The 23,638-nt window shown below is 41.3% G+C and overlaps 1 protein-coding gene across 4 annotated transcripts in view; it reads left to right on the plus strand.

The window, feature by feature from the left end:
* Nucleotides 1-23,638, plus strand: part of AKT1 (AKT serine/threonine kinase 1) — a 79,168-nt gene that overhangs the window by 21,595 nt on the left and 33,935 nt on the right. For all 4 annotated transcript variants that reach the window (XM_074542269.1, XM_005483298.4, XM_074542268.1 and 1 more), the window contains one exon: nucleotides 17,477-17,605. In XM_074542269.1, the coding sequence (XP_074398370.1) occupies nucleotides 17,477-17,605 (129 nt within the window). The remainder of the gene's footprint in view (nucleotides 1-17,476; nucleotides 17,606-23,638) is intronic.

Consider the following 23,638-nt stretch of genomic DNA (forward strand, 5'->3'; position numbering starts at 1 on the left):
AGTTTAATACTGGGATATTGGTGATCTCATGCAAAGCCCACCTTGATTTTGAAAGAGTATAACAACCTCATATATAGAGATGTTTGGCTTTATTTCTTCATATTCCTTGTGATGGCCATCAAAGAGAAAATTAATAGCAGCTCCTCAGCTGTCAACAGGCTTTTTAATGTTTCAGTGCTGGCATGTCTGTTCATATATAGAAGTTGGGATTTTTCAAGGGAAATGTTCAAAACTTGGAATAATAAACAAACTGTGCTTATTTACTACTTTTTGTAAGTGCTCTGGGTCTGAACCCAAAAGTTATTTTTTGCTTTAGTTGCTAGAATTTCTAGTTTACTAAGATTGCTATGTAGCTGTGAAGCTGCTGGAAGTTTTGCTTTCATTTGTTTATTTGGCTCTTGTTGCTGTGAGGCTTGCTGTCAGAAAGTAGTAATGTTTCTAACCTCATCCCAGCCTTTCTCCTTCACTTTTTTATACTCTTGGTATAAAAGAAAAGGGAGAAATTTGGGTGTAGCAGGATGTGTGGTGGAACTAGCTCTGTTCTTTCTGGGAACCTTGAAGTAGGGCTTCTGTTTTGTCACTGGCAGGAGTTGAATGAGGTGCCTGATGGTGCTGCCTTCAGAAGAAGCTGGTTGGCTCCAGCTCCTTCAGACTCTGTGGCAGGGGAGGTGTGCTTTAGATGCATGTTGTGTTGCTGGTGGCTGGAGTTTGCAGCAGCAGCCTGTGGTGAAAAGTTGAGGCCTGGGCCATGAGATCCAGCTTACCAGCAGCAATGGATAGAATAGTCCATGGATAGCAGAGGTGGCTATCCATGGTGGAAGTTCATCATGGCTGATCTGGTGTCCTCAGCCACCACCAACTCACAAATTTCTTCCTTTGACCAAATCAGTGCAGTGGCTGTGTCATTCATCAAGGCCTGTTCCTGATGGTTTAGTAACAGTCTTGTCATTTTTTGGCCACTGAGCTGAGCAGTCACCTTTTGAAGTCAGATTTGGTAAACCTGGTGATCCATGGTGTGATGGATCCCTGCTCTTTGTTCCAGGGTAATAGTCACCTCAAACAGCTGACATTAAATGCTGCTTTATGAATGCTCTTAAATTGTAGATTATTTCATAACGGGTTCCCTGGATGGTTGCAACTAGAGTCCCAGAGGACAGAGTAAATTTTGGACCCGATGTGCTGTTTCACTTAAAAAAGAGAGCCTTTGAGGGCAGGGTTGAAGCCTGGCTCAGCCAGGAATGGGAAACCTTGAGTAGTATGCAGCCTCTGGAATTTGTTTTATCTGAGACAGTATTGTGTGAAGTCTGGAGCCAAGGTCTCCCTATGAAACTACATTAGGCTGTGTTTGGATCTGTGTATAAAAGGAGATAGCTGTATTACCAAAGGGACTTCTTTTAATTTTTTATTGTTGTATAACCTAAACTATCTAGAGCAGGGAGATTCTTGAAGGATGCATGTCTAATACCAGCTTCCTGTTAAACTTTCACTAATTATTTTAAAATTATACTTAGAATTTGCAGTGGATGTTTTTAATTTTCTGCTTTGAAAACTTGATACGTCTTCCTTCCTTTTCCCACAATACCAGGATAGTGGTGGTTATTTTGGAAATTGTTTTCCTTGTTCAGGTTGGATTTTTGCGTGCAAACAGCCCTTATGTCTGATACCCTCTTCCATTTTTCTTGGGCTGGAAATGCTGTTGCTAAAAGACATATCCATTACCCATTCCTTGGGGCCCAGAGGAGCTTGGTAGGTCAGTCAGATTGAAGGCAGAGCATCCAGGAGCTGAAGAGGTGTCTGGAGCAGGAGGGTACCATCCTGGAACTGAGAATTGAACCCAGTCTTCCCCTGCTCTGCCACAAACTTCCTCCTTATACAATCACCTCGGACAGGGTTATTTTTCTCTCTGTGTGCCCCAGTTCCCTCTCTGTAAAGTGGTGATAACAGCACTTCCTTGCTTCATGGGGATGTTGTGAGGACAAATGCAGCTCAAGCTGTGGGGCTCTTGGATCCTGTGGTAACTGGGAGCACAGATGGAAAAAGGGAAATGTTCCACATAAAAGCTTTCTGTTCTTTGAGCCCAGTGATAGATTATGGCACTGATGTGAGTGTGGCTTCCACTGAAGTCATGGCTTGACTGGTGCCATGTCTTCCCTTCAAAGGTTTCCTTCCTTCTATGTGCCAACAGGGAAAGCCCTTGACGTCCTCCTGGTTGTGATTGTTTGGGTCCTTGGCTGCAGGCTCTGTGAGCCCAAGAGCCTGGGTGACTCTTGCTGTCTGTTTTCCAGCCTGGCCTGCTCACAGTTACTGAATGGAGTGTGTGCTTCTGGCAGCAGTCACCCAGGACATTTCACAGACTAACTCACACCCTGGAAGGAGTTAAAAATATGTATGAATGGATTTTCAGTTGTGAAATCCAGACTGCTGTAGCAGTTACTCTGAGCAAGCCCTGGACTGCAGTGTGACCAGAAGAAAGCAATTGTCCCTGACACAACTGGTTAAATTTCATAGAAACCACATCCTTTGTGTTGCCACTGACAACATAACATTCCTTAATGTTTGATTTCAAGCACAGCTTTATTACCCAGCTGTACATGCAAGCATACTTTCTTCTAAAGAATTTCTGTCCAGAGTCACCACAGAGTGAAGCTCTTTCCATTTTAATGTGGACTTTTAGTCTTGTTTATATATAGTACAACCAGGTAAGAGACAGGAAACCTATCTGCTTAATATGTACATTGTGACGTGTCTGAAGGGAAGGAGCCAGTGAGCTGAGTATTTGTTCAATTGAATCTTGTTCATGCAAATAAGTTTTGTTTTGGAAGCTTTTTGGGCCTTGAAGTAGATTTCATTTATTGCTTACTCCTTGGAACATGGGGCTCATGTCATCTTTCTTCTTCACCTGCCTTGATAAATTCTATATTTAGTCATCTCTGCCCATCCACTTGAACAGGACAAAAATAACTTCAGTGTAATCCATCCTCTCCTTTCCTCTCCACCCCTTCCCTCCCCTTTCCTGCTGCTAGGTTTAGGGCATTCAGTTGTTTGGGAAGTGGTGTTTGTTTTGCTTTGTTTCCTTACAAGTAGGGTTGGAGGGCAGGAGAAAACATTTATACTCTGGCATAAAGTTGTTGTGAAGAGTATGTAAACTGTCAGAAACACTTCCTCCTCTCTTACAACATTTGCTGAGGGGTCAGAGTGTGTGCAGAGTGTGTGGAGGGAGGTGGAGCAGAGAGGTTGGGAAATGACTTGCATGTGGCATACATCTGTCTGACAAAAAGCCAACCGTGCCAGGGGATAAATGGACAAACAAATAGTGTTTCAGTTCTGAACTCAGAGGTTCAGAACTTAAAGTTTGCACAGGAGCAACTCTTCAGATAAGTTTCCAATTGGACCTTGACTTGTGTTGTGCAAACACATAGTAGCTAGCACAGAGGAGTCTGTCCTCTAAAACCCTGCCTGGGAGAGGATCTGGGCACAGGCTGTCCTTTGCATGGCTGCTGCTGTGTCCTGCAATGGGAATATATATCTATAAAAATATATATATTTGTGTGTGCATATATACATGGCCTAACACAGACCAACACTGGCCAAACCCCCAGAAATATTTAAGCTGCAACCCCTTGCCTTTAGCATGAATTGAGGTGAAGTAGCATTTCTGTTAATCTGGCTGTGAACATGGGCTATTTTTGGATTGGATAAAGAATGTCCACTGACTTTACGAAAATGCTTGCTGTCTATGTTATCTGAAATATTATGGTCTTCCACTATTAAGCTGATAGGGATTTAAGGGAAAGGGTATTGTTTTGGTGAAACTGCTTTGAAATACAGCCTGCCAAGTTCTTGTATCTCGAGCTGAGTGTTGGGTATGTTGTTCCTGACAGACACGTTGTCTGGAGATGTAGGGGGACTGATTGTTCCAACAAAAAATGTTGCTTTTTGTAATTCAAGCATTTATTTATTAAAGGTGTTAAAGAGGGTGATGTGGAGCAGAAAGATTGAGGGAAAACGTTTTAATTGATGCTTAATAAAATTAAAGTTGTTTTTAATTAAATTTTTCTTTTCAGTATCTGCTTTTCAAAAGAAAGTGAGAAATTTTCCTTTTTTTTTTTTTTTTCTTATTTTTTCCTTCATGGAATTGCTGCAGGACAGAAGGAAGAAAGAGTTGGTTTTGAAAATTGGTCACAGATTTAAAGATTAAAATTCTTTGTTCCTCCTCCTCTTTTGCCTATGTGCCAATAAAAGCCTGAGCCATGTGGCGGGGTCAGAGTGGCAGTGCAGCCCCATTTTGAGTTGCACCCTGAGTGATGTGGGTGTGAAGGACAACTGATTGGAGGACACTGATCATGGAGGGTCTTCTGTGGTGTAGTGGGCAGTGCAGTGGAACCCCTCACCAGAGCTGGCTTGCACTCAGCAGCCAGAATCCTGGTTTGGGCCTCCACGCTGTGAATTTGTAACAGGGTTTGCTACCAGCGCCCACCTCGCCTCTGTGCGTGGTGTCCGATTGCCTCGGCCCCCTTGCTCAGCCCTGCTTTTAAAGCAAAGGGCACCACTTGAGTTTCTAGGAATGTTAATTCCTTACTTTGCAAGCACAAATACGTGCTCAGAGTGTTTGGAAAGGAGCAGGCCCTGAATTTAGAGCTTACACTCGCAGGCACGGGGTAATCCTGTTAGGAGTCTGGGCTGCTGCGAGGGTCCCGGGCAGGCTGTGCTGCCTCGCAGGCATCTGCTTCTCTCCTGATTGAGTCAAGTCAATATCCTCAAAACTGTAATTTACACTGGAATGGTGGATTACACTTGTCATGGTTTACAGAGTTTTGTGTTGTGTGTTTAATAAAAGAAAATGCTTTCTAATGCTTATTATTTCTGAAGTCCAACACGTCTGGACTAAGGCTCAGTGTATGCAAGGCAAACTATGCCTTAATTTTACAATTGTCTGATGGGACTTTGCGATTTATTTGTTGTTACTTCCTTAATGATGTTGCAGTCAGAGGCACTGTTTTGCTAAATGTTGTGTAAAAAGTAAATTGTAGCACAGCAGATGTTGGTATTTGGATGGATGTCGGTGCAATGGGGGGACAGCAACAGTCATCTCTGTCAGCTGTCTTCAGGCTCGGCAGGCCTGCTGCGTGGTTACTTTGGTGTGTAAAAACAGCTCGTTTTGCAACTGGGAAGTTTGGCATTACATTTGGCACTGAGCCATGTAGCTGGGTTAACACAAGTGTTTATCCAGTGATTTTCTCAAAATTGGTAACTTGGAGAGAATGTTATTAAACTTCAGTACAAAGAAAGGGGGAATATGGATGGATCTCTTTCTGAAAAAGGCATTGATGTTTAAAGTCCTAAATTCCATTAAAAAAAAAAATCCTTTTATTTCCCTCATCCCTCTTTCTTTGCTTTTTCGTCATCATCCTTTTTCCAGCTTGCTGTTTACAGTTTCCTTTTTAAGGATTAAGACATGGAAGTGTACCTAATGAAATGCCATAACCACCTTTTTCTCCATCCTGTGTGCTGTCATGAATTAGGTGCAAAGAATAGAGGACTGCAAATGAAGCTGTTTAATTGCCACCACCCAAAATTTGGTAGAAGTTCCAACTGCAGCATGAAATGAGAACCTGCTTGTATGCATATCTGCAGAACAGTTGATTTCTGTATGATAAACTACTGTAAATTTTACCTTTGGGTTAAGTACAACAGTCCTTGCAGGCCATCAACAATTTTTCATAGAACTCCTGTTTGTATTGGATGTATTTTTTTATGAAAGTAGCAATTTAGGCTGCATTTTCAGTGAGGACAGGTAGGAGCATGTAGGTGGTAGTTTTGCAGAGCAGCAGTTTCAATCAGATTTTATACCTGAAATTTGGAACCTGTTGATTTAATGCTCATTGGGAAACTTTATCATAAAGGATTAATTTTTCAAAACCATTTTAATCTTGTATTGCATCTGTGATTAAATATCTAGATTGCTTGGAAAGGCTTCCATTTCTTTTGAAATTGGGAAAATGATTACACTAGGAAATTTGGATTCTCTGATGACAGGAAGAAAAGTGTATAGAAAAACATTTTCTCAAACCAGTGATAGTGACCCAGTAGTGGACTTGTGCTTAGTTAATCTTGTAGTTGAGCTGCAATTTTACCACCAAATAAAATACCAGTACAGTAATTTTCATTTGAGTTCTTTGTTCTCTGTCTTTTTTTTCTTTTTGTCTCTTTTTTAAAGAAGAAGGTGTTACCTGTATTGTCCAATTTCTATAGCCGAATGTGTCTTCATTTAGAAAACTGTAATTTGCAGTAAGTCTGCCCACAACCAAGGTTCATTTAGTATACTGTGGATAAATGAAAATTTTAAGTGTTCAGTGACTGCTTTTTGGAAACATTTTTGTCTCTTAGTTTGATACTCAGGCTGTAATCCTGAAGTTAAAAAGGGGATGCGGAAATAAATGTACAACAACAGTGGACAGGAGAATAATCTAAACCTTACAGCTTCCCCAGCCCAGAGGGTGGTACGGGCTTTGTGGGCAGTGTGACACAGGAAGATTTTCCTGTGTGTTGGCTGTGCCTGTGAAGGAGCAGGGTCAGTGCAGGGACCCTGTGCTCCCAGCCAGGCTCCACATTAGCTCTGTGGAACATCTCTACGTGTCTTTGTGTATCTGAAGGATTCAGCTTTGAGATTCCAGCTTGCTGCATTTGGCTGCGTGTCAGCAAGGAGGTGCTGAGTGGGGAGCGTACTCTCCCCACAGACTGGGCACAACCTGTGCTTCAGCTGCCTGTGTTGGTGCTGGGACAGGAGCAGGAGAGGACTGGTGACGGCCACAGGCACAACTGGCACGGGGTGGGGGTCAGGCTGCAGCCTCTCCCTGCCCTGCCTGTGCTCTCAGCCCAGTCAGTGCCTTCCCTTCTGCCCACCAGAGACACAGCTTGTCCCTTTGTCAGCGCTGCTCCCATGCAGCTATTTCAGCCAGAATTGTAACCATGTCTTAACTCATGTCTAGCGCAGTTCTCAGTTCCCCTCCCACCTTACTGGCAGCTGCAGGGTTTGCAGGGTGGCCTTGCTTGGCTTGACCTTGCTTGGCTTGGCTGAAGTGGCAGAGGAGCCCCCAGCAGCTGCCACCTGAGCTGGAAGCATCAGCTCAGGGACCAGTGGCAGGCAGTGCTGTAAAACAGGGTGTGCTAAGCATCAAACAGTGCTTGCACGCAGGCTTTTCTGTACATGTGTCTGTACCTTCCTTGCCAGAAGTCCCTGAGGCACCTGGCTTTCAGGAATGTTACCCCAGGTGACCTGTAGGGCTCTTTCTCTCTCCTTTTTAAAAAAATGAAATTAATAAACAAGAAAATGGAAAATAAACAAGAAAAAGCAAAAAGCTGTCATTTAAAAGTTGAAAGCTTTATTTATGGTTTTCTGGCTCTTCTCAGAATGTGGGAATTTGACTTTCCTGGAGAGTTGTTGTACTTGTTGCAAGTTCTACACCTGATGGGTTGCTGTAATGTGATTGGGTGAGGGATGTGTTTTGGAGTTTCTTTGGCTTCTGTCCTTTGGGGACATCCTTGTGAGAGTGGAAAGATGGAACTACAGAGAATGGACTGTGTTCAGTTATGGGATGGGGCTTTCAGGATTTGGGTGGATGAAGGAATGTGAGTTGTGTGGTGTGTTGTGCATGGAAAACCTGGTGTGGAGGAAAGGTGGGGCTGATGTGGCAGTCCCTGACCTCAGAAGATCCAGTGAGGCAAGTACCAGATTTGATGCCCACAGAAACTGGTGTGAGTTCAGGCAGGCTGGGAGTGATGTTTATTTTAACACTGCTCATAGGAGCAGTTTGAGTAGAAAATGGAATTTTTGCCATGTCCTTCCAAAACAAAAGTAAGAGGCACTGCAGACTAAAATCTGTAATTCAGGCTCCCATCTTCTGTGTCCATCTGCTTCCCGCTTCTCTGTGGAATATACTGTTCATTTTTTATGCTATTTTCAAAATGAAAAGTGACTTTAGGCGTAGCAAGATGCTGTTGGCAACAAGAAAATTAATTTTTGGTAGCAGTGTCAAGGTAGGTAGGTCTTTATTGTTTCTTTTTTCAGGTTGATCTTTATTTCATTCATCCTTGTGTAAGAAACAGATCTTTGTGTGACTGAAATGCATTTTCCCCTAGAGCTTGGAGCTGTTACAGAGAAGTATAATGAGGTTAATATAATAGATAACTTCGAGGCTAAAAAATAGTTGTGATTATATGCATGTGTTTTTAGTTGTATTTTAGACATGTTTCAGTGTCACAGGGCTAAATTGTGGTACCACTGAAATCCAGCATGAATTTTGCTGTTCGATTATATTAAGACTAACCATTTTTACTGTCTTTTAAAAAAATAAATGAGATGGAATGGTGTGTCTGACTGAGCTTGTGACCCTGTTGAGGCAGCAGTGTGGATTGTGCTCTGCTTTAGAGTGACAACACACCTTAGTTCAAGGCACAGAAGTCCTTGGCAGCGTTTCTTATGCCTGGGTTACTCACTAAGCTTAGCACCACAGCTGCCGTGGCTTTTCTGCTCTTATGCTACTCAGTGGTGAAGTTGCTTTAATAAATTCTCAGCATGCAATTAAGTTACTTTGCAAAATTCCTCTGAAATGAGGCAGCACTACTGTTATCTGGAGGAGATTTTCATTGCTGAGTTTGGGGTAGTGACTCAGTAAAACTTATCTGTGGAATACTAAATTTGGAGGCGTAACCAGGAGGTTGCCATGATAACAAATATTAGGACTTGCTTTCTGGGAAGTGCTCCTAATTTTTCCATTGATGGCCATTAAATGCCTCAAGATAAATGAAACTTTTTATTAGAACTAACATGGTCTTCTTGTCCTCCTCCAGGACCTGCTAGTGACTAAATGAAGAAGGGAAATCCAAATTAGCCCCAGCCCTATAAAGACACTGCCTCTTATTTAATGCCATTTCTTATTTTTTCCATTGAAATGTTTATTTAACTTAGCTTTCATTCATCTTTGTACGAAATATTTATCAGTTTGTATAAACATTTTAAAATTCTACATTGATTTTATTTTCTTGGCACTTTTAAGAAATTTCCCGATGCACAGCATGATCACACAATTACTGGTAGAGCTTTTATTGTAAGCGACCGAAAACAACTCTGTGCATTTATGTTGAAAATTAGGACTCAAACCCAGAAGCTAAAGAGTAACAGTACAATGTGTTAATTTCTTACTCTCCATAAATTGCTTATTTATTAAAATCCGTGTTCTGCAGCTTAGTTTTTACTGAGAGAGCTTTTTCCCCCCTCTTCAGACTGCCTCTGTAGTTGGTTCATATCTATTTTAGAAATGCCACAGTTTCCATAAATCTCCCCTAATGTCCTTTAACCTTTTTTCCCCCTCCATTTCTTTACAATTCCCTGAGATTTTGATTCATTTTGTGAATGACACAACGATGTGGTAATGGGAGCCTAGAAGTGCAAGCCAGGGACTCAAGGAGTGGTGGATGAAAACATCCTCAATGTGGATGTTTTCTGTTTTCTTCGAGGCTGTGTCCTGCGTTTTCCCTCCCCTGCTCTTGCTTTCCCATGGGCTCCCACCCCCCCAAGCTACCAGGGTATCTCTCAGTCTCACCAACTTTGGGATTTTAATGAGGAACCTCTGCTGAGTACTTTCCAGGTTTAATGCTCATAAAACAAATAAATGCATTGTAAAAATCACTCTTGCCCGAGTCTTTGACTCACCTAATCTTTTTTTAATGGGGCAGAGTGAGAGAAGGGTCCTAAAATAATTTTTAATCAATTCATGATGCTTTTCCTGGACATCCCCTATGTTTAGGTCGCTTGAGGAATAAAAGTTAAAACCCTGTGATTTCACCTTAATTTGTTCAGGAAGAGCTTTGGTTTGTGTATGTTTTTGTCCCCTCAGACACTCTGCCAGTCTCTAGATGGGATTTACTGAAAAGCAAAACTGGATATGTCATACTCAAATCAGGCATGTGTTCAGATAAGCACAAGTGTCATGGCTAAGGATTCTTAGGCAAAAAGGTAAAATCATTGAATCAACTTCCAGAAGCTGTCTAGAAAAGCCCATCCTTGTTCAAATACACCAGGGTGTGGTGTGTTTGGTGTTTCTGCTTTAGCTTTTATTTTTCTTTGTATTTGTAGTAGACATAAAATCTTTGGAGCACCAAGTCATGCTGTTTGTGTAAGTACATGGGGTGTATTTAAGAGCCTGATTAGCAGAAACGGCTGACCATATTCAGACTGAGCTTGAGGAATAGTTGTAGCTACCTCCTTCCTCTAAGGGAAGATATTTAAAAACTTGCAGAGGCTCATTAGCTTAAGTGCCTTGTTAGCTGCTTGTGCTATTTTCCATCATAGTGTCAAGGTAAAAATTACTTGGGGAGAAATAATTGTTCTAAGTATGCTTAATTCAGTTCAGTGAATCTGACACCTCCTCTGTCATTTTTATTTATTTATAAAAATGGGAGAGAGTTGGGCACCTGTCAAAAGCAGGGAAACACATGATGGCACTTTCTGTTACAGGAATGTTTTATTTTGTTAAAATCCTGTAGCTGCTTGCAAGTTTATTTCTAAAGATTTCTCTAATCGTGTTGGACACCTCATGGTAGTTTTAAGTCCTTTTGTTCACACCATGAGGTAGTGAAGATGCAATTCACTCTGAGATTGTTTTCAGTATAACTTAAGAAATCATTTTATATTTTCCTGTAATTTATGTAGCTATCCTTAAAACTGCTGTTTTTAATGAAATTTCATTTACATCTTCTCCCACTGGAGACAGCTGTAGGTTAGGACTAGCCTGACTAAGCTGTGCCAAAGGTAGGAGTAAGGAGTTTTTTACATGCTGATTAATTCTCTTTTGCTCCTTTGGGAATATCTGGTATTGCTTAAATTGATTGCTGTAAGCAATATGGCAACATTTTTGACCTTCTAAACTGAAATTCAGCAAAAAAAGAAAAAAGAAAAATATAAACCTCCATGTTTCAGTTTTACATAACTATACAGTTGAAGCATAGTGGTAAAAAATACAGGGGTGTCATCTTCTGCAGTGGTGGTGTTGGCTGGTGATCTCAAACCCTTTGGGAGAGATAGAATCTGAGAACGTGGTAGTTGTCCATCCCCTGCACAGAGAAAGTATTGGGTGAGAATCTGTTTTTCTTTCTCTATAATCTGGCTTCTCATCTCTCCCATGGCCAGCTTTGTGAATCAGAGCACCCGATGCCTTCCTTAGGTGTTTCCCACCTGCGCTGTTGTGTAACTACAGACAGGGGCAGCTTCCAGTGCGTTTACTTTTCTATGGAGCTTTGTGGGAAGCCCGAAGCCAAGGCTGTGTGCTGCTTTCTGAAGTTAATTTACAGATGTGGGGTGCCAGGTGACCAGGAGTGTCCTCCCACAGCTCCCTTTGTCGCTCAGAGACCAGACGGCTCATCCATCACCCTTCACCCCACCTCCGGTGCCCACCTCCCTCCTCCCCATATTCCCCCAAGATACGATAATGAAGCAGGTGCCCTGGGCTGCAGCTCTCCCTGAGCTTGAGAAGCAGCAGGAGCTTTAGAAAAGCTGAAACCAAGAAGGAGGCAGCACTTCTCCTGAACCTGTTGGCAGTCACGTCAGTCACGGCCATGCACCCCACAGCCATCGCACTGCCTGCGGGGGAAGAAAGTGAGGAACTGATTTATCACACCCCAATCACCCCAGTGGGACCCCACAGTCGGGCATGGCAGGCACGGAGGAGCTGAGCCGTGCGGGGCTGGCCTGGTTGGTGGTGGCCATGCTCAGAGCTGTTCCCACAGTGGCCGAGGGCTGCGGTGACCGCCCCGCCGGCAGCCCCAGGCTCCTCATTGAGATTCCAGGCACAGGGAGCGCCTCTGCAGCTGTACGCTGGAGGCCGCGGCCGAGGAGGCATCCAGAGAGGGGCCCCAAAAAATCATCAAAGAAGCGGCCCCTTCGCTGCGCCTCTGAATAGGCAGGCAAACCAGAGGTCCTCCTCTCTCCGCCGGCGTGTTGGGAAAGACATTAACATAACCTCTTTTTCTTTCCTTTCTTTTTAATTTCCCCAAGCTACCGAAATGCTACTGTGTTTAAATATCTTGTTCTGACAGTTTGCATCGGGGAGCGAAGAGTGGTGCACCAGCCTGGTGGGTGTCTGTGCAGCTATTTTTATAAAAAACGAAACATACTTGAGCTGAGAGTTTTCATTCAGGTCACCCTAGACTTAATTGTTTGGTGTCAGGTCGTTAAGATCCAGAATTAGCTCCCTGCACTTGGAAAGGGCTTGCTTCCGAGTGCTTTAGAAATGCAAAGGCAAGTTTTCAAGCCCTGCTTTCTTTTTCCAAATCTGTTTTGATTTCAGCTGGTTTTGAAGCGAGTGGACACTTACTCAGTTTACTCAAGCAGCAAGAACTAACTGTAAATCCCCATCCCACTCCTCAGCACGAACGAGATGGCAGCTCCTGAAAGCTTCACATCTTTAAGGAAATTGGCGTCTGTTTTCGGAGCCCTTATTAGGCCGACAGGATGCAGACCACTTCTCATGGCCATTGAGGCTCAGAAATGAGTCACTGTGCTTTGATGGGTGGCACATTAGCGTTTCGATTGGCATAACTTTCATGTTCCCTCGGACAGGAACTGGGGCTGTACAAGCAGGGAGTGCCCTACATCATCAGAGCGTGTGGGAATGTACAAAAGGCTTGCATAACTCAAAAGCTCTAATTTTTTGAGTGTTACGCTTAAATGCAATTAAAGGTGCTACTTCTGATGCTCAGAGGAGAAAGTTTAATGCATTATTTATTGGTAGATTTGTGGTAGCCACCTGACTGCATTTCGTATAACTGAGACTTTGTTTTCAGTCAGTGCCCCTGGGCTTGTTACTTGGTTACTTTGGGCCATAAGAAAGTTAATAGTCGCTCTGGTGCTTTTGTAAATATCAAGGGTAGCATTGGATGCTGACTTGGTTAACCTAATGATTTTTTTTTTTCAAACCATCGGTATGTATGAGTTGATTAAAACAAAAGCAGAGGCTTCTTAAATATAGTCTGTTCTGAATTAAAGGGTGTGGTGTTGGCTTTGAATGAGCTTGATGCAGCAACAAGCATGCAGCAGTTGGTAAATAAAGATGGATTTTCTTTTGTTCTGCTGGTGCTTGCTGCTCATTATTCTCCACTTACCCCGTGAGCTTCCCAGGGAGTGGCAGCTGTTTCTGATGTTAGACACTCTATCAGTGGTAGACAGCTCCAGATTCGGTGAGATACTGTTGTGGGGAGGAGAGGAAAATAATCTAACCCTGCATTATTGTAAATCCTCAGTAGAATTAACTTTTCATGAGCCAAAGGAGTTTTGTGTTTAACTTTTTCTGAAATATTCAGGCATAAGAGTGCTTTGCAGTATGTGTTACCGTGAAAAAGCTATTCTGGCATGAGATGGATTTACATTCTGAGTGTGTGTTAAGTATTTTAATGTGCAGTGTGTGGGGGCAGGCACAAGGCAATAAAGGGAAATCAGTCTATAACAATCTTTGTGTATGTTTCCAGATATATACAGTTTGGGAATCTTTGCAATTTGGAAATTGCTCGGAGTAAACAGAATGATACATAAAGATTTTAAATAATAAAGCCAGCAAGCTACAGAGGAGTCTGTTTGGTTCCAGGATTTTATATGTAGGATTTATAACCCATGCTTTTGCTTTCCTGTCTCTGCAGTGTTAGCATTCTGTTACTGAAAACAAAGAAGGCTCTGCCAGGGCATTACACAAGCAATGAATCACAGAGGAAAAAATGTTTTGCTTTGTAAATTGTTCACTTTTCCATGGTGGATCATTATTTTTTTTTTTAGTGTTGTCTGATAGAATTTGCCACACATGCTTGCATTTACTGTACTCGGTATGATTCTTTCTAGTGTGACTACATAACTGCTAATATTAGTGACTTCAAGTAACTTCTTCTTGTGATTCTTAAAAACAAAACCGCAACAGGAACAAAGAATACAGGGCAAAAATTGAAACAGCTCAGTTCACTCTTGAGGCATGACAGCTTGCTGAGTATATTGGAGGAAGGAAAAGGTGTTGATGTTTTTCAGACAGCTTTGTCCCAGCAGTTCCACATAATTATTTTTTTGTCTGTATTGACAAACTCCTTTTCTGCCTCCAGTACTCAGATTTGCTGTCACCTTTTGATGTGGTCCTCGTGGGCTGTAGGCCATTTATAGTCTTTTAGCTAATCATAAAACTATAAGCTTGTTTCTTAAGAATATGCACTTTGTACATCTTTTTGATGACTGTTGGTGAGTCTGTGTTTCCGAGCTTCTGCAGAGGAATGATGGCTTGCTCAGGCTTGAATGTAAAATTATACTTGGAGATCATTTCCTTGGGAAGTCACACACCAGGCAGTGTCTTGCCACTTTTTTGCAGGATGCAGAAGTACAACCTCAGTGTGTTATATAATAAAAACTTGTACCACAGATGCTGCACTGTGCCTCATACTCTTCTTGGCAAGAACAATAATCAATAATATGTTGGATTGCCATATTACAGTATTCATTAAGCTCCAGACATGTGGAAAAAAATTTAAATAAAATCATGTTACTTATTTGCAAATTAAAAAGGTGAATCAGGAACCATAACCAGCTAAAGCAGAGCTTAAAGGAAGATCCAAGTAGAATGATCCCTGCAGAAAGGCTGGTGGTAATGAAATCCTTGATTTTTCACACAGAAGCAGTGAGTGTGGAGGAGGATGCTATATATGTATGGAATGCACAATTTTAAAGACTGTGTGATTAATCCTGTTAGAGGATGTGTTTCTAACAGAGAAGCAGATCGGTGGGATAAAGCTGTAAGGAAGTATGAGAGCCAAACATAAGCATCTAATCTTAGAGAAAGTCTCCTGTGACAGTACAGTGTTATTCTGTTTAAAATTATGTGTACTTTGCTGCATATAACCAGATAATAATTTCAGAATCTGCAAAAAATTATTGTCCCCTCTGTAAATGCCAGTGGGGAGGATGTGTAGCATAAATGAGGGAGTAAGGGAAGTAAAAATTCTCAATCTTGTCCCTGTTCAGATATTATTTGTCCCATCCAATCTGGGTTTAGTCCTAAGTGCAGATTTGGTAAGAGGTGTTGGTGGTCGTTAGGTCTCCTGGGTGTGCTTTATGAAAGAGAAGAAAATGCCAAGGAGTCAGGTATGTGACAGCCCGTTCCAAAATCCTGATGGTCTGGGCAGCCACCTTCCCAGCCTGCTTACCTGGCAGACCTCTAGTCAGGAGCTGGCCTGAGCATGCCAGTGTCTTCTCGCCCCTGTAGTCACATCTGTGGTGTAACAGTAATGAGATTGGAGTAATCTCGCTGATCTGGGCCGAGCTGGACTGATAATTTAAATGTGAAAGGCTTCATAATCTCCTGCTGATCCCAGAAAGTTTTTGGCATTTAATTAAGGTCAGAATTAAAAAGATGATGACAACAAAACCTTCTACATTTACCTCCTTGCCTATAAATGTTAAACCATGACAGGTGAGTTCTGAAATTCCTGGAGCGATGATGACACTTTCGTAAGCACCTTACAGGCTGGTGTAACACTTAGGGCAGTAACAGCCATCTCTAAAAGAAACAATGAGAAGGTTTGTGCTCCTTTTCCTCTCCTCTTTCTTGCCCCATACCTGTTTCATTAGTTCACATGGATGTTTTCTGCAGACATGGCCACTGCAAAGGTGGCTCTGAGTGACTTTCCCTAACAGCTCAGTAGCTCTTAGTTTTTTGTTTTAGATGAGGAAATTGAAATCCCAGTGAGGACTAAGGAGGTGAAAGCAGCTGGTGGGGGCTGTGCACACCCCTGTCTGTGTTGTGTGGGCGTCGGGGTTGCTTCTGCTTCTGTGTGCAGGAGGGAGAAGGATGAGTGTGAGCAGAGAAGTGACACAGCTGCTGCCCAGAGCAGGTTGAAACTGCACCACAGACGGAGAGGAGCTCTCTGGGGACAGGAAGGAGACAAAGCAGCTGCAAGAGAGTTCCTGGGGCAGGGTGCACTTTGCTGGGAGAGAAATCACCAGCAGAGGAAAGCTGAGCAATGGGAAAGCATGAAAAGAGCCTTGGAGAACAGCAGAGCAGCAGAAGGTTGCCAGAGCCAATGAATCTGGTGAGCCTTCTCTCATCTATTTTGGTTGTTTGAAGAGCTTGCCAGCAGGTGCACCTGTGGGCACTGAGCACCAGCCACTGCAGGGCAGCATTACAGGGTGCACAGGTGTGGTCCTGCTGTGGCAGTTCAGCTCTGAGTGTGCTCTGTCATCTTCTCAGTGTTAAACAGACCAGTGAGAAACCATACAGAAGGGAGGAGGGCATGGTTGATGTGTGGCTGTGGGCGCTTTGTAGTTGACCACTTGCTTTTAAAATTTTTAAATCAGTTTTTGGGGTGAGCAGAATTGGAAAAGTGTGGCCAGTACTGTGTTTAGAATAACACCTTGAATGAGATTTTTGTGATTCAGCTGAGTAGAAACAGGACCTTTTTAGGACCTAGAGGGGCAACTTGACACCGTGAAAAGCTATTTGAGATTCTTGAGACTGCCTCAGAAAACAATGATCTGGTAAATGAGCAGAAAACTCAGGCATACTGAGAGTCGTCCAGAAGAGCCATCAAAGGGATTTCTTCTTCCTTCCCTGAAGATTTATTATTACCTTAATAAATCTAGTAAATAACTGAGGTTTTGATTAACTCTTTTCTTCTTATTCTGCTGCTATTCACATTTTGAATGTGGCTGTAATGCAGTCATGCAAGTGTCACCTGTGCAGGTGAGCAGTAGCATCAGATGAGCTGATGAGCAGTAGCATGGTGTGAGCAATGGGTGTTTCCTCAGACAAAGAAAGGTGACATATCTTTCAGAATAGATGTTTGTTTTCGACTTTGTGGTGGCTATACATCATCCAGTGTTTTCTCCTTCATATTGTGATATATCATCTTGTGTTTCATGCTTGAGATGTTGTGAGAGAAGTGAGTGATGTTATGTAACATAAGCAGAGAATTATCTTCTTATGGTCTGAAAGTGACTGTTGGTTTGATAAAGCAGTTGACTAATTAGTAAATTACCCATTCTTGTTTAAAATACTTGCGCTGCAAAATGTAAATGAAAAAAATTTCTCCACTTGTCAGTATGAAAAATGACAATAGCAAAAATAATACATAGGACATCTGCTCTGATTTTTTTTAAAATTTAAAATGCATTTAAGGCAGATGTTGCAGAATTTGAATGGAAATCAAAGTAGATGGAAGAACAAAACATAGCTGTTTACCTTTTGTGAAGTCCCATTTTTATGGCTAACATCGCTATCAGTATGTGACTCAGTGCCTGTGTTTTTCCACTGTTTGTATCAGACTGAACTGAATGTTCTTACAACTGCTGCTGTCAGGATGACATACAGTTCCAATATTAACAGAAATTATTGGTGTGTCAGTATTTTGGGGTGTTTTCTGATGTTGTTTCCCTTTGCCCATCCTCTCTTTCCAGGAGAATACATCAAAACATGGAGGCCGCGGTATTTTCTGTTGAAGAATGATGGCACCTTCATTGGCTACAAGGAGCGGCCACAGGATGTGGACCAGCGGGAATCACCTTTAAATAACTTCTCAGTAGCTCGTAAGTGTTTCTAGCTGCTTCCTTGTCCACTTTGGGGCTGATGTCTTCTTGTAACATAGCTGGGAAGCTGCATCAGTAACATTCAGATCTGCCCAGAGCACTGTCTAAACACAAAGTGTGTTTATTTGAGCTGATAAATCCCACTGTGTTTCTCAGGAATGACTGTAATGTGGAGGTTTGATGCTCTGCTTATTTTTCTTGGTTTTTTTTAAGTTTTCTAGTAATTTAGCATTTCTGGTTATTGAATAAAACAGGTTTATTTGTTAATATTTTGTATGTATGTTAGTCAGCAAATTGCTTTAAAGGGAGAATTCACCCAGGTGCATGTACTTGGCAGGTTAGGTACAGCAGAAGCATTACTGCCACCAGATCTGGATTCCAGTGGCATTGACATTGGTCAGAGTTATTTAATTGTTAGCATAAGAGAATGCAGAATGAGCACATTTTAACGAAGCACCCTTGGATTTTCTTAATTTTGAACACAAACCCATAGTTCTTCTATCAAAGCCAACAAAAAGGTTTGGAAATAATAACATCTCCTAACCTCTGCACTCTGTACTATGCAAACATTTCCGACTTTGCTCAGGTGCTGCAGCACAGGATGTGATAGAAGACTCTGAAGATAATTTCCTTTTCTTGCTCATGTTTTTAACTTTTCACTGTATACTTCCAGCTTTTATTTTCTCCTGTTCTTAATCTTTCCTGTCTTGTGATCTGCCTGTGTCTCGTTCCACCACTTAAAAATAGATCATTGTGGCATTATTAACAATGATCTGTTCCATGTTCCTGGTGACTACTGGAAGCAAAGCTCTGCAGAGAGAAGGGTAGGGGCTTTCCCTCTTCATTACAAGGTAGCTCAAAATACAGCGGATTCATCTTTGTAGCTGATCATTAAGCAGGTATTTATTTTGAAACACCCTGCTCCTGGAAGAGGGCTGGGCAGCAGTAGGAATTAATGGAAATGTTCATTGTTTTTCCTCCAGTAGCAGCACATACCTGTAGTGAGTGATGAGGGAATACATAATGGACATGCTGTTTCCTGGTGCCTCTGTACAGGATTCCAAGAGTGCTTTGGGGCTTTTTGTGTCGTTTGAGAGGGAGAATTCTCAGAGTATTTTCATTTCAGTAATGACACGGTACTTTCCTCTTTAGATTGATATCTTCTTACAGATCAAGAAGGTAAAGCAAAGCAGCAGAAAGCCATTAATTTATAAATTAATTCAGTACTTGGTCTATAGCCAGAGGCTTTTAACAAATGCACTTTCTGGAGGGCACTTCCATCCTCTTGCTGCTGCTAACTGCATTACTTGGGCAGCTCAGTACTAAGGAGTAAAAATGTGTCCATCACCTTTCCTTTGTCTTAAGTTGCCTTTAAAATGGGTTAACTTAAGTCAGTTTTCTTAACAGCAACATGGTGCTTTTTTGGCAGGTTGAGCCCATCAGTCTCAGCATTTCTAGATAAACAGGTTTGTTACCATGGCATTGGAGCTTTGTCAAAGAAGACACAGCACGTGCCTGTAGATAGATGAGTTGTGAGAGTTGCCTGTAAGAGGCACTGTGGGCTGGTGGTGGGTGGGAGGATGTTCCTGGCAGTGGCTCTTGCCTGGTGGCATCTCAGGGAGGCCTTGAGGATTGGAGTGGGGCCTCCTTGCTAGAAGTCATTATTGTGGATTTGGGCCCACAGAAAGCAGCTGTTTCCCCACCAGGATTTGATTTCTCATGTAGGCAGTAGCAGGCAGTGCTGCCAGCACTTCTGTCCCTTCTGGGTGCCCTCCACGCTTCCACAGATTGACAGAATATTCTCAGTTGGATGGTTCCCACAGGATCATCGAGTCCAACTCTTCATGTAAATGGCCCATATGGGGATTGAACCCACAAACTTGGTGTTATTAGCACCAGGCTCTAACCAGCTGAGCCCATCTCAGGGATCGCTTTGGATGTACTTTGCACCACAGGCTTTCCCTTTGAACCTGCTTGCCTGATCCTTTCATTCAGGGTTAACGTGTTGTGTTAGTGTGAATGAATTTGAGCAGTCTCTGGAGGAAGGCTCAGGCCAGAGCACAGGCCTGCAGAAGCCTCCTGCCAGTGAAATTATTTTGTAAAAGAATGAATTAATTTAAATATCAATATTAAATATTTAATAAAAATTAATCTTTCTGTTTTCTTTTCGTCCAAGAGACCATGATAGCCCTGACTTTTTTGTTAATTAGTGAACCAGACTTTTTTTTTTTTAATGAGATGGCAGGCTGTCTCTGTCAGTCTGTTCTTTGGAAGTGGTCCCATGTTTCTGATTAAAATCTTTACCCTCTTCTGCTGTACAAAAAATGTAGGCTTTTTTGTCTTTGCAAGTAAAAGGAGGTTTTTTTTTTAAAGGGGGAATTTTATTTACTTGTAGTGTAAAATTCATATTGAGTGATTTTGTCAGCACATGAGAAGTGGGAAATAATTAATGAGAAAGCTATGACAGAAGATAACAACTAATGGTCACCTGTCTTTTCCTTTAATGGGTATGAAGAAAGTATAAGCAATAAATAGTGTGTGATTTCCATGTGCTTGACAGTCCTTTCTTTCTCCCACAGTGCTTTTTCCTTTTGGTCTGTGAGGGTTTTAATTTTTGAAAACTTGTTTCAAAGCCCCTGTAGCTAAAGAGAGGTGTACTATTTATTTAAAATAACCTTTTCTCCACCTAATTTTCCTTTTAAAATAACCATATACTGATGTTTGCTGTGTTTAAGGAGTTTATTTTCTCTGGAATTACAGATTGATTCTTAAAAAAAAAAAATGACAACAGACAAAAAACAAATACAGAAGAACCCAAAGTAACACTCGTGAAGCGTGGTGCCTGAGTGTTTGAATCTTATTTGTGTTTTTTGTTCTGTACTTTTCTACTAATAAGGTAGAAGGAATAAAAAAGTCTGTACCTAAAAGTTCTGCTCCAGAGCTCCAGCAGATGAATAACCAGTAGAGGCTGAGTTGTAAATCTGTGAGATAAGTAGCCTTCATACCAATTGTAATCTCGGATTATCATGTATGTCTCCCTATTAGGTTATAAGCCTTTAAAACCATATAGCTGAGAAAAGCAGTATATTGTGAAAAACCACATGGAGAGAGAGGCTGTTCCTGTTAGAAAGGGATTATTGCTCCCGGCTGTCAAAAAGGAAGATGGACTGTGGTGGTTTTGTTGTACTGCTGAAAACATAATTGCTCAACAATACGAGAGCTCCTTTTGGGACAGGACTGTGTGTCTGCAGTCAAGCAGTCTTCAGAGGGCACAGGATGGCCAGATTAGTGGTTGGATTTTTTGATATTTTTGTGTGCTGCTACTAAGAGCCACCTTTGTGCAGGTGTGTAACTTGGTGCTCCTGGCCCCTCACCTTTGCCATGCTGAACAGTTCAGAGTTGAATCTATACAGTTTTGTTAGCAGAAAACAGACACTTCAATGTAATATTTGTGTTTGTCTTCCAAAAGTTTTATTTCTTCATCATTCTATTTTCCTTATTTACCTTTTTCCTTTTTTTTTTCTGTTTTCTTTTTTCTGTTTCTCCATACCCTTCCTTAAAGAAACCAAAGTAGGAATAGGAAGGATTCTTCCTTGACATTATTGTTTTAAGTGTGATGTCATTATATAGGGAGCAGAGTTTGACACTTTCATCGAAAGTAATCTGCCTTTTAGCTTAAGTGCTGGGAAAGCAAATATTGTGACATTTTAGAAAGTCACTGGGATAATACTAAGTGTCTTTCAAATACAAAATGGTAATTTACATTTGAATGCCTTGGTGTCTATTCCTGTTAGGAACAATTTCTCTGTCCTACTTACTTTAAAAGACCAAGCTGGGAAAGAATCAAGAGGTTCTTTAGAGAAATTTAAATAATTTTCAACGGGCTGCTGTTTATAGTACCTACTCTGTTGCAAATTGGGAATACTTATGTTGGCCTGTTTCACAGGAAAAACTTCCTTCAAAGTGGATAACCCTCAGCCCCTATTTGAAATTGAATGTTTTTATAGCAGAATCCCCAAACATGCCATAAATCAGACCTAATACTACACACCATCTCTGTCTGTGCTGAAGTGCTGCACATTGCAGTAGTATATTAATGATTAAAGAAGGTGGATTTGGTGCTTCTCTAACTTCAGCTGGAGTGAAGAACACACAGTTGGGTTTAAAAGTAAGAAAAAAAATACTGTTCATTTGTTTCATTGATAAAATCCGTGTGATTATCATACATGGTGAGAAATAAGTGGTAGTTTCAAACTTTTTACAACCTATATGGTGTAGCACTTTGGTAAAGGAAAGCCTTCTGTATTTCTTGATATGTGCTGTTATGATTGAGCAGGGTAATTAGACAGCATATTGTTCACTAAACAAAACAATTCTGGGTGACATTCCTGAATTATAGTGGTTATTAACTGACAAATCTCTATTATTCATCTTGCTGTATGCCTTAAAGATTGCTGGATCAGCAAGCTTAACAAATATCAATGGACAGTGCTGATTTAGGGGAAGAGTGACATGTAATTGGTCCCTGTCTATAACAGGAAAAACCTTGTGTGGTTTATCATGCTGAAATTAAATGGTTAACTCTAGAGTTCATGGCTAGTTTAAATATCTATACAGCTACTTCAGAATATGAATCTAAAGTGTTTTTAAAATCTAAGCAAAACCTCTGTGTTAATTTCTTTATGATGGTGTACTTTGGGATAAGTATGGGAGAACAGCTCTGGGTTAGGAAATAGCCTGATGCTGTTCTTTGAGTCTGCAGCCACATTCGGTGTCTGAGGGCTGCATTGTGCAGGCTCCTGGAGGACAACCCCAGCCTTCCTCTAATCATGTTGAGCAGATAAAAACGGGAGGCAGAACAAACAAACAACAAAAAAAAGAAGGGCAGCTAAGGAGGTGGGAGGTCTGGAAGTAGGAGTGAGATCTTTGGGGTGGAATTTATCAGCCCCAGGCTCACCCGGGCAGTTGTGTTTGGCTCTCACAGAGGTGGCTGCATTGCTGCGTGGACGTTGTTTAATCTGAATGAAGGAGTGCCATTTATTGCACTAAAGCCTTTGCATGACTCATTAATACACTTTTTCTTATCTAATTGGAGTGCTTTAGGAGGATGCAGCATAACCTCAGCGTGCTATTAAAGAAAAATTATATTTTCTTGTAATGAAAAATGCAGAGTTACTAATTGAAAAGCTTATAATTCCAGCAGCAAATGAGGCATGAAATATATTGCCAAAAATACAGTGCTCAAAAACACTGGCAGTAAATATTTTATCTTGGTGCTAATTAAGAGCTTGAACTTAAAACTGAGCATTCTAAATTTACACAATAATGAAATTAACCTAATGGTACCAGTGTAACCTTAGTAATGTGTACTGTTATTCTGGTGGATTCTGTCCTCCGCTTGCACATTGCTGATGGTGGAGGAAGTTCATAGCTCTAGCAGTAAACAGAAATTTCTTCTTGTCTTCATAGTGCCTTTTTATTTATTTAGGAGTCTATTTAGAAACTGGAGACCATATAACAGCAAGCTTGTGGTTTCATTAACTGCAAGGAAAAGAGTTTAATGCAAGGAAAAAACTCCTACAATTATTTTTTTTCCCCTGCTGACTTGGTTTCTTAATTTGACTTTCCTCTAGCAGGATCTGTTTAATTAATTAGCTTTTCTATTAACGTTTATCCGAAAAATGTGGTGGTTTGGCTCCTGTTGTTATTTCATTGATTTTCTTCTGTTTTTAGATCTCTGTTAGTAGAGCTAAAGCTTACCCTTTATCCAGGAGCATTTTCTGGCCCAAATTTGAAGGATGAACACTTGTAACATTCTAAGAAGCTTAAAGTAAAATGTAAAAATTTTAAAAAAAATTAAATTGAAATTTATAAATATAAAAATTAAAAAAAAAAAAAATTTAAAAATTACACTCAGGTCTCGACAGAACATTTTTATGAAGGAAGTGGTGGCTTAGCATGTAGCTGTACTTCTGTAGCATTTTAGGCTGTGCTTAGACCCTGGCAGGGATTGGAAGCTGCTCACACCAGCTC

This window comes from Zonotrichia albicollis, chromosome 6 (genome assembly GCF_047830755.1).
Source record: "Zonotrichia albicollis isolate bZonAlb1 chromosome 6, bZonAlb1.hap1, whole genome shotgun sequence".
Classification (NCBI taxonomy): Eukaryota; Metazoa; Chordata; class Aves; order Passeriformes; family Passerellidae; genus Zonotrichia; species Zonotrichia albicollis.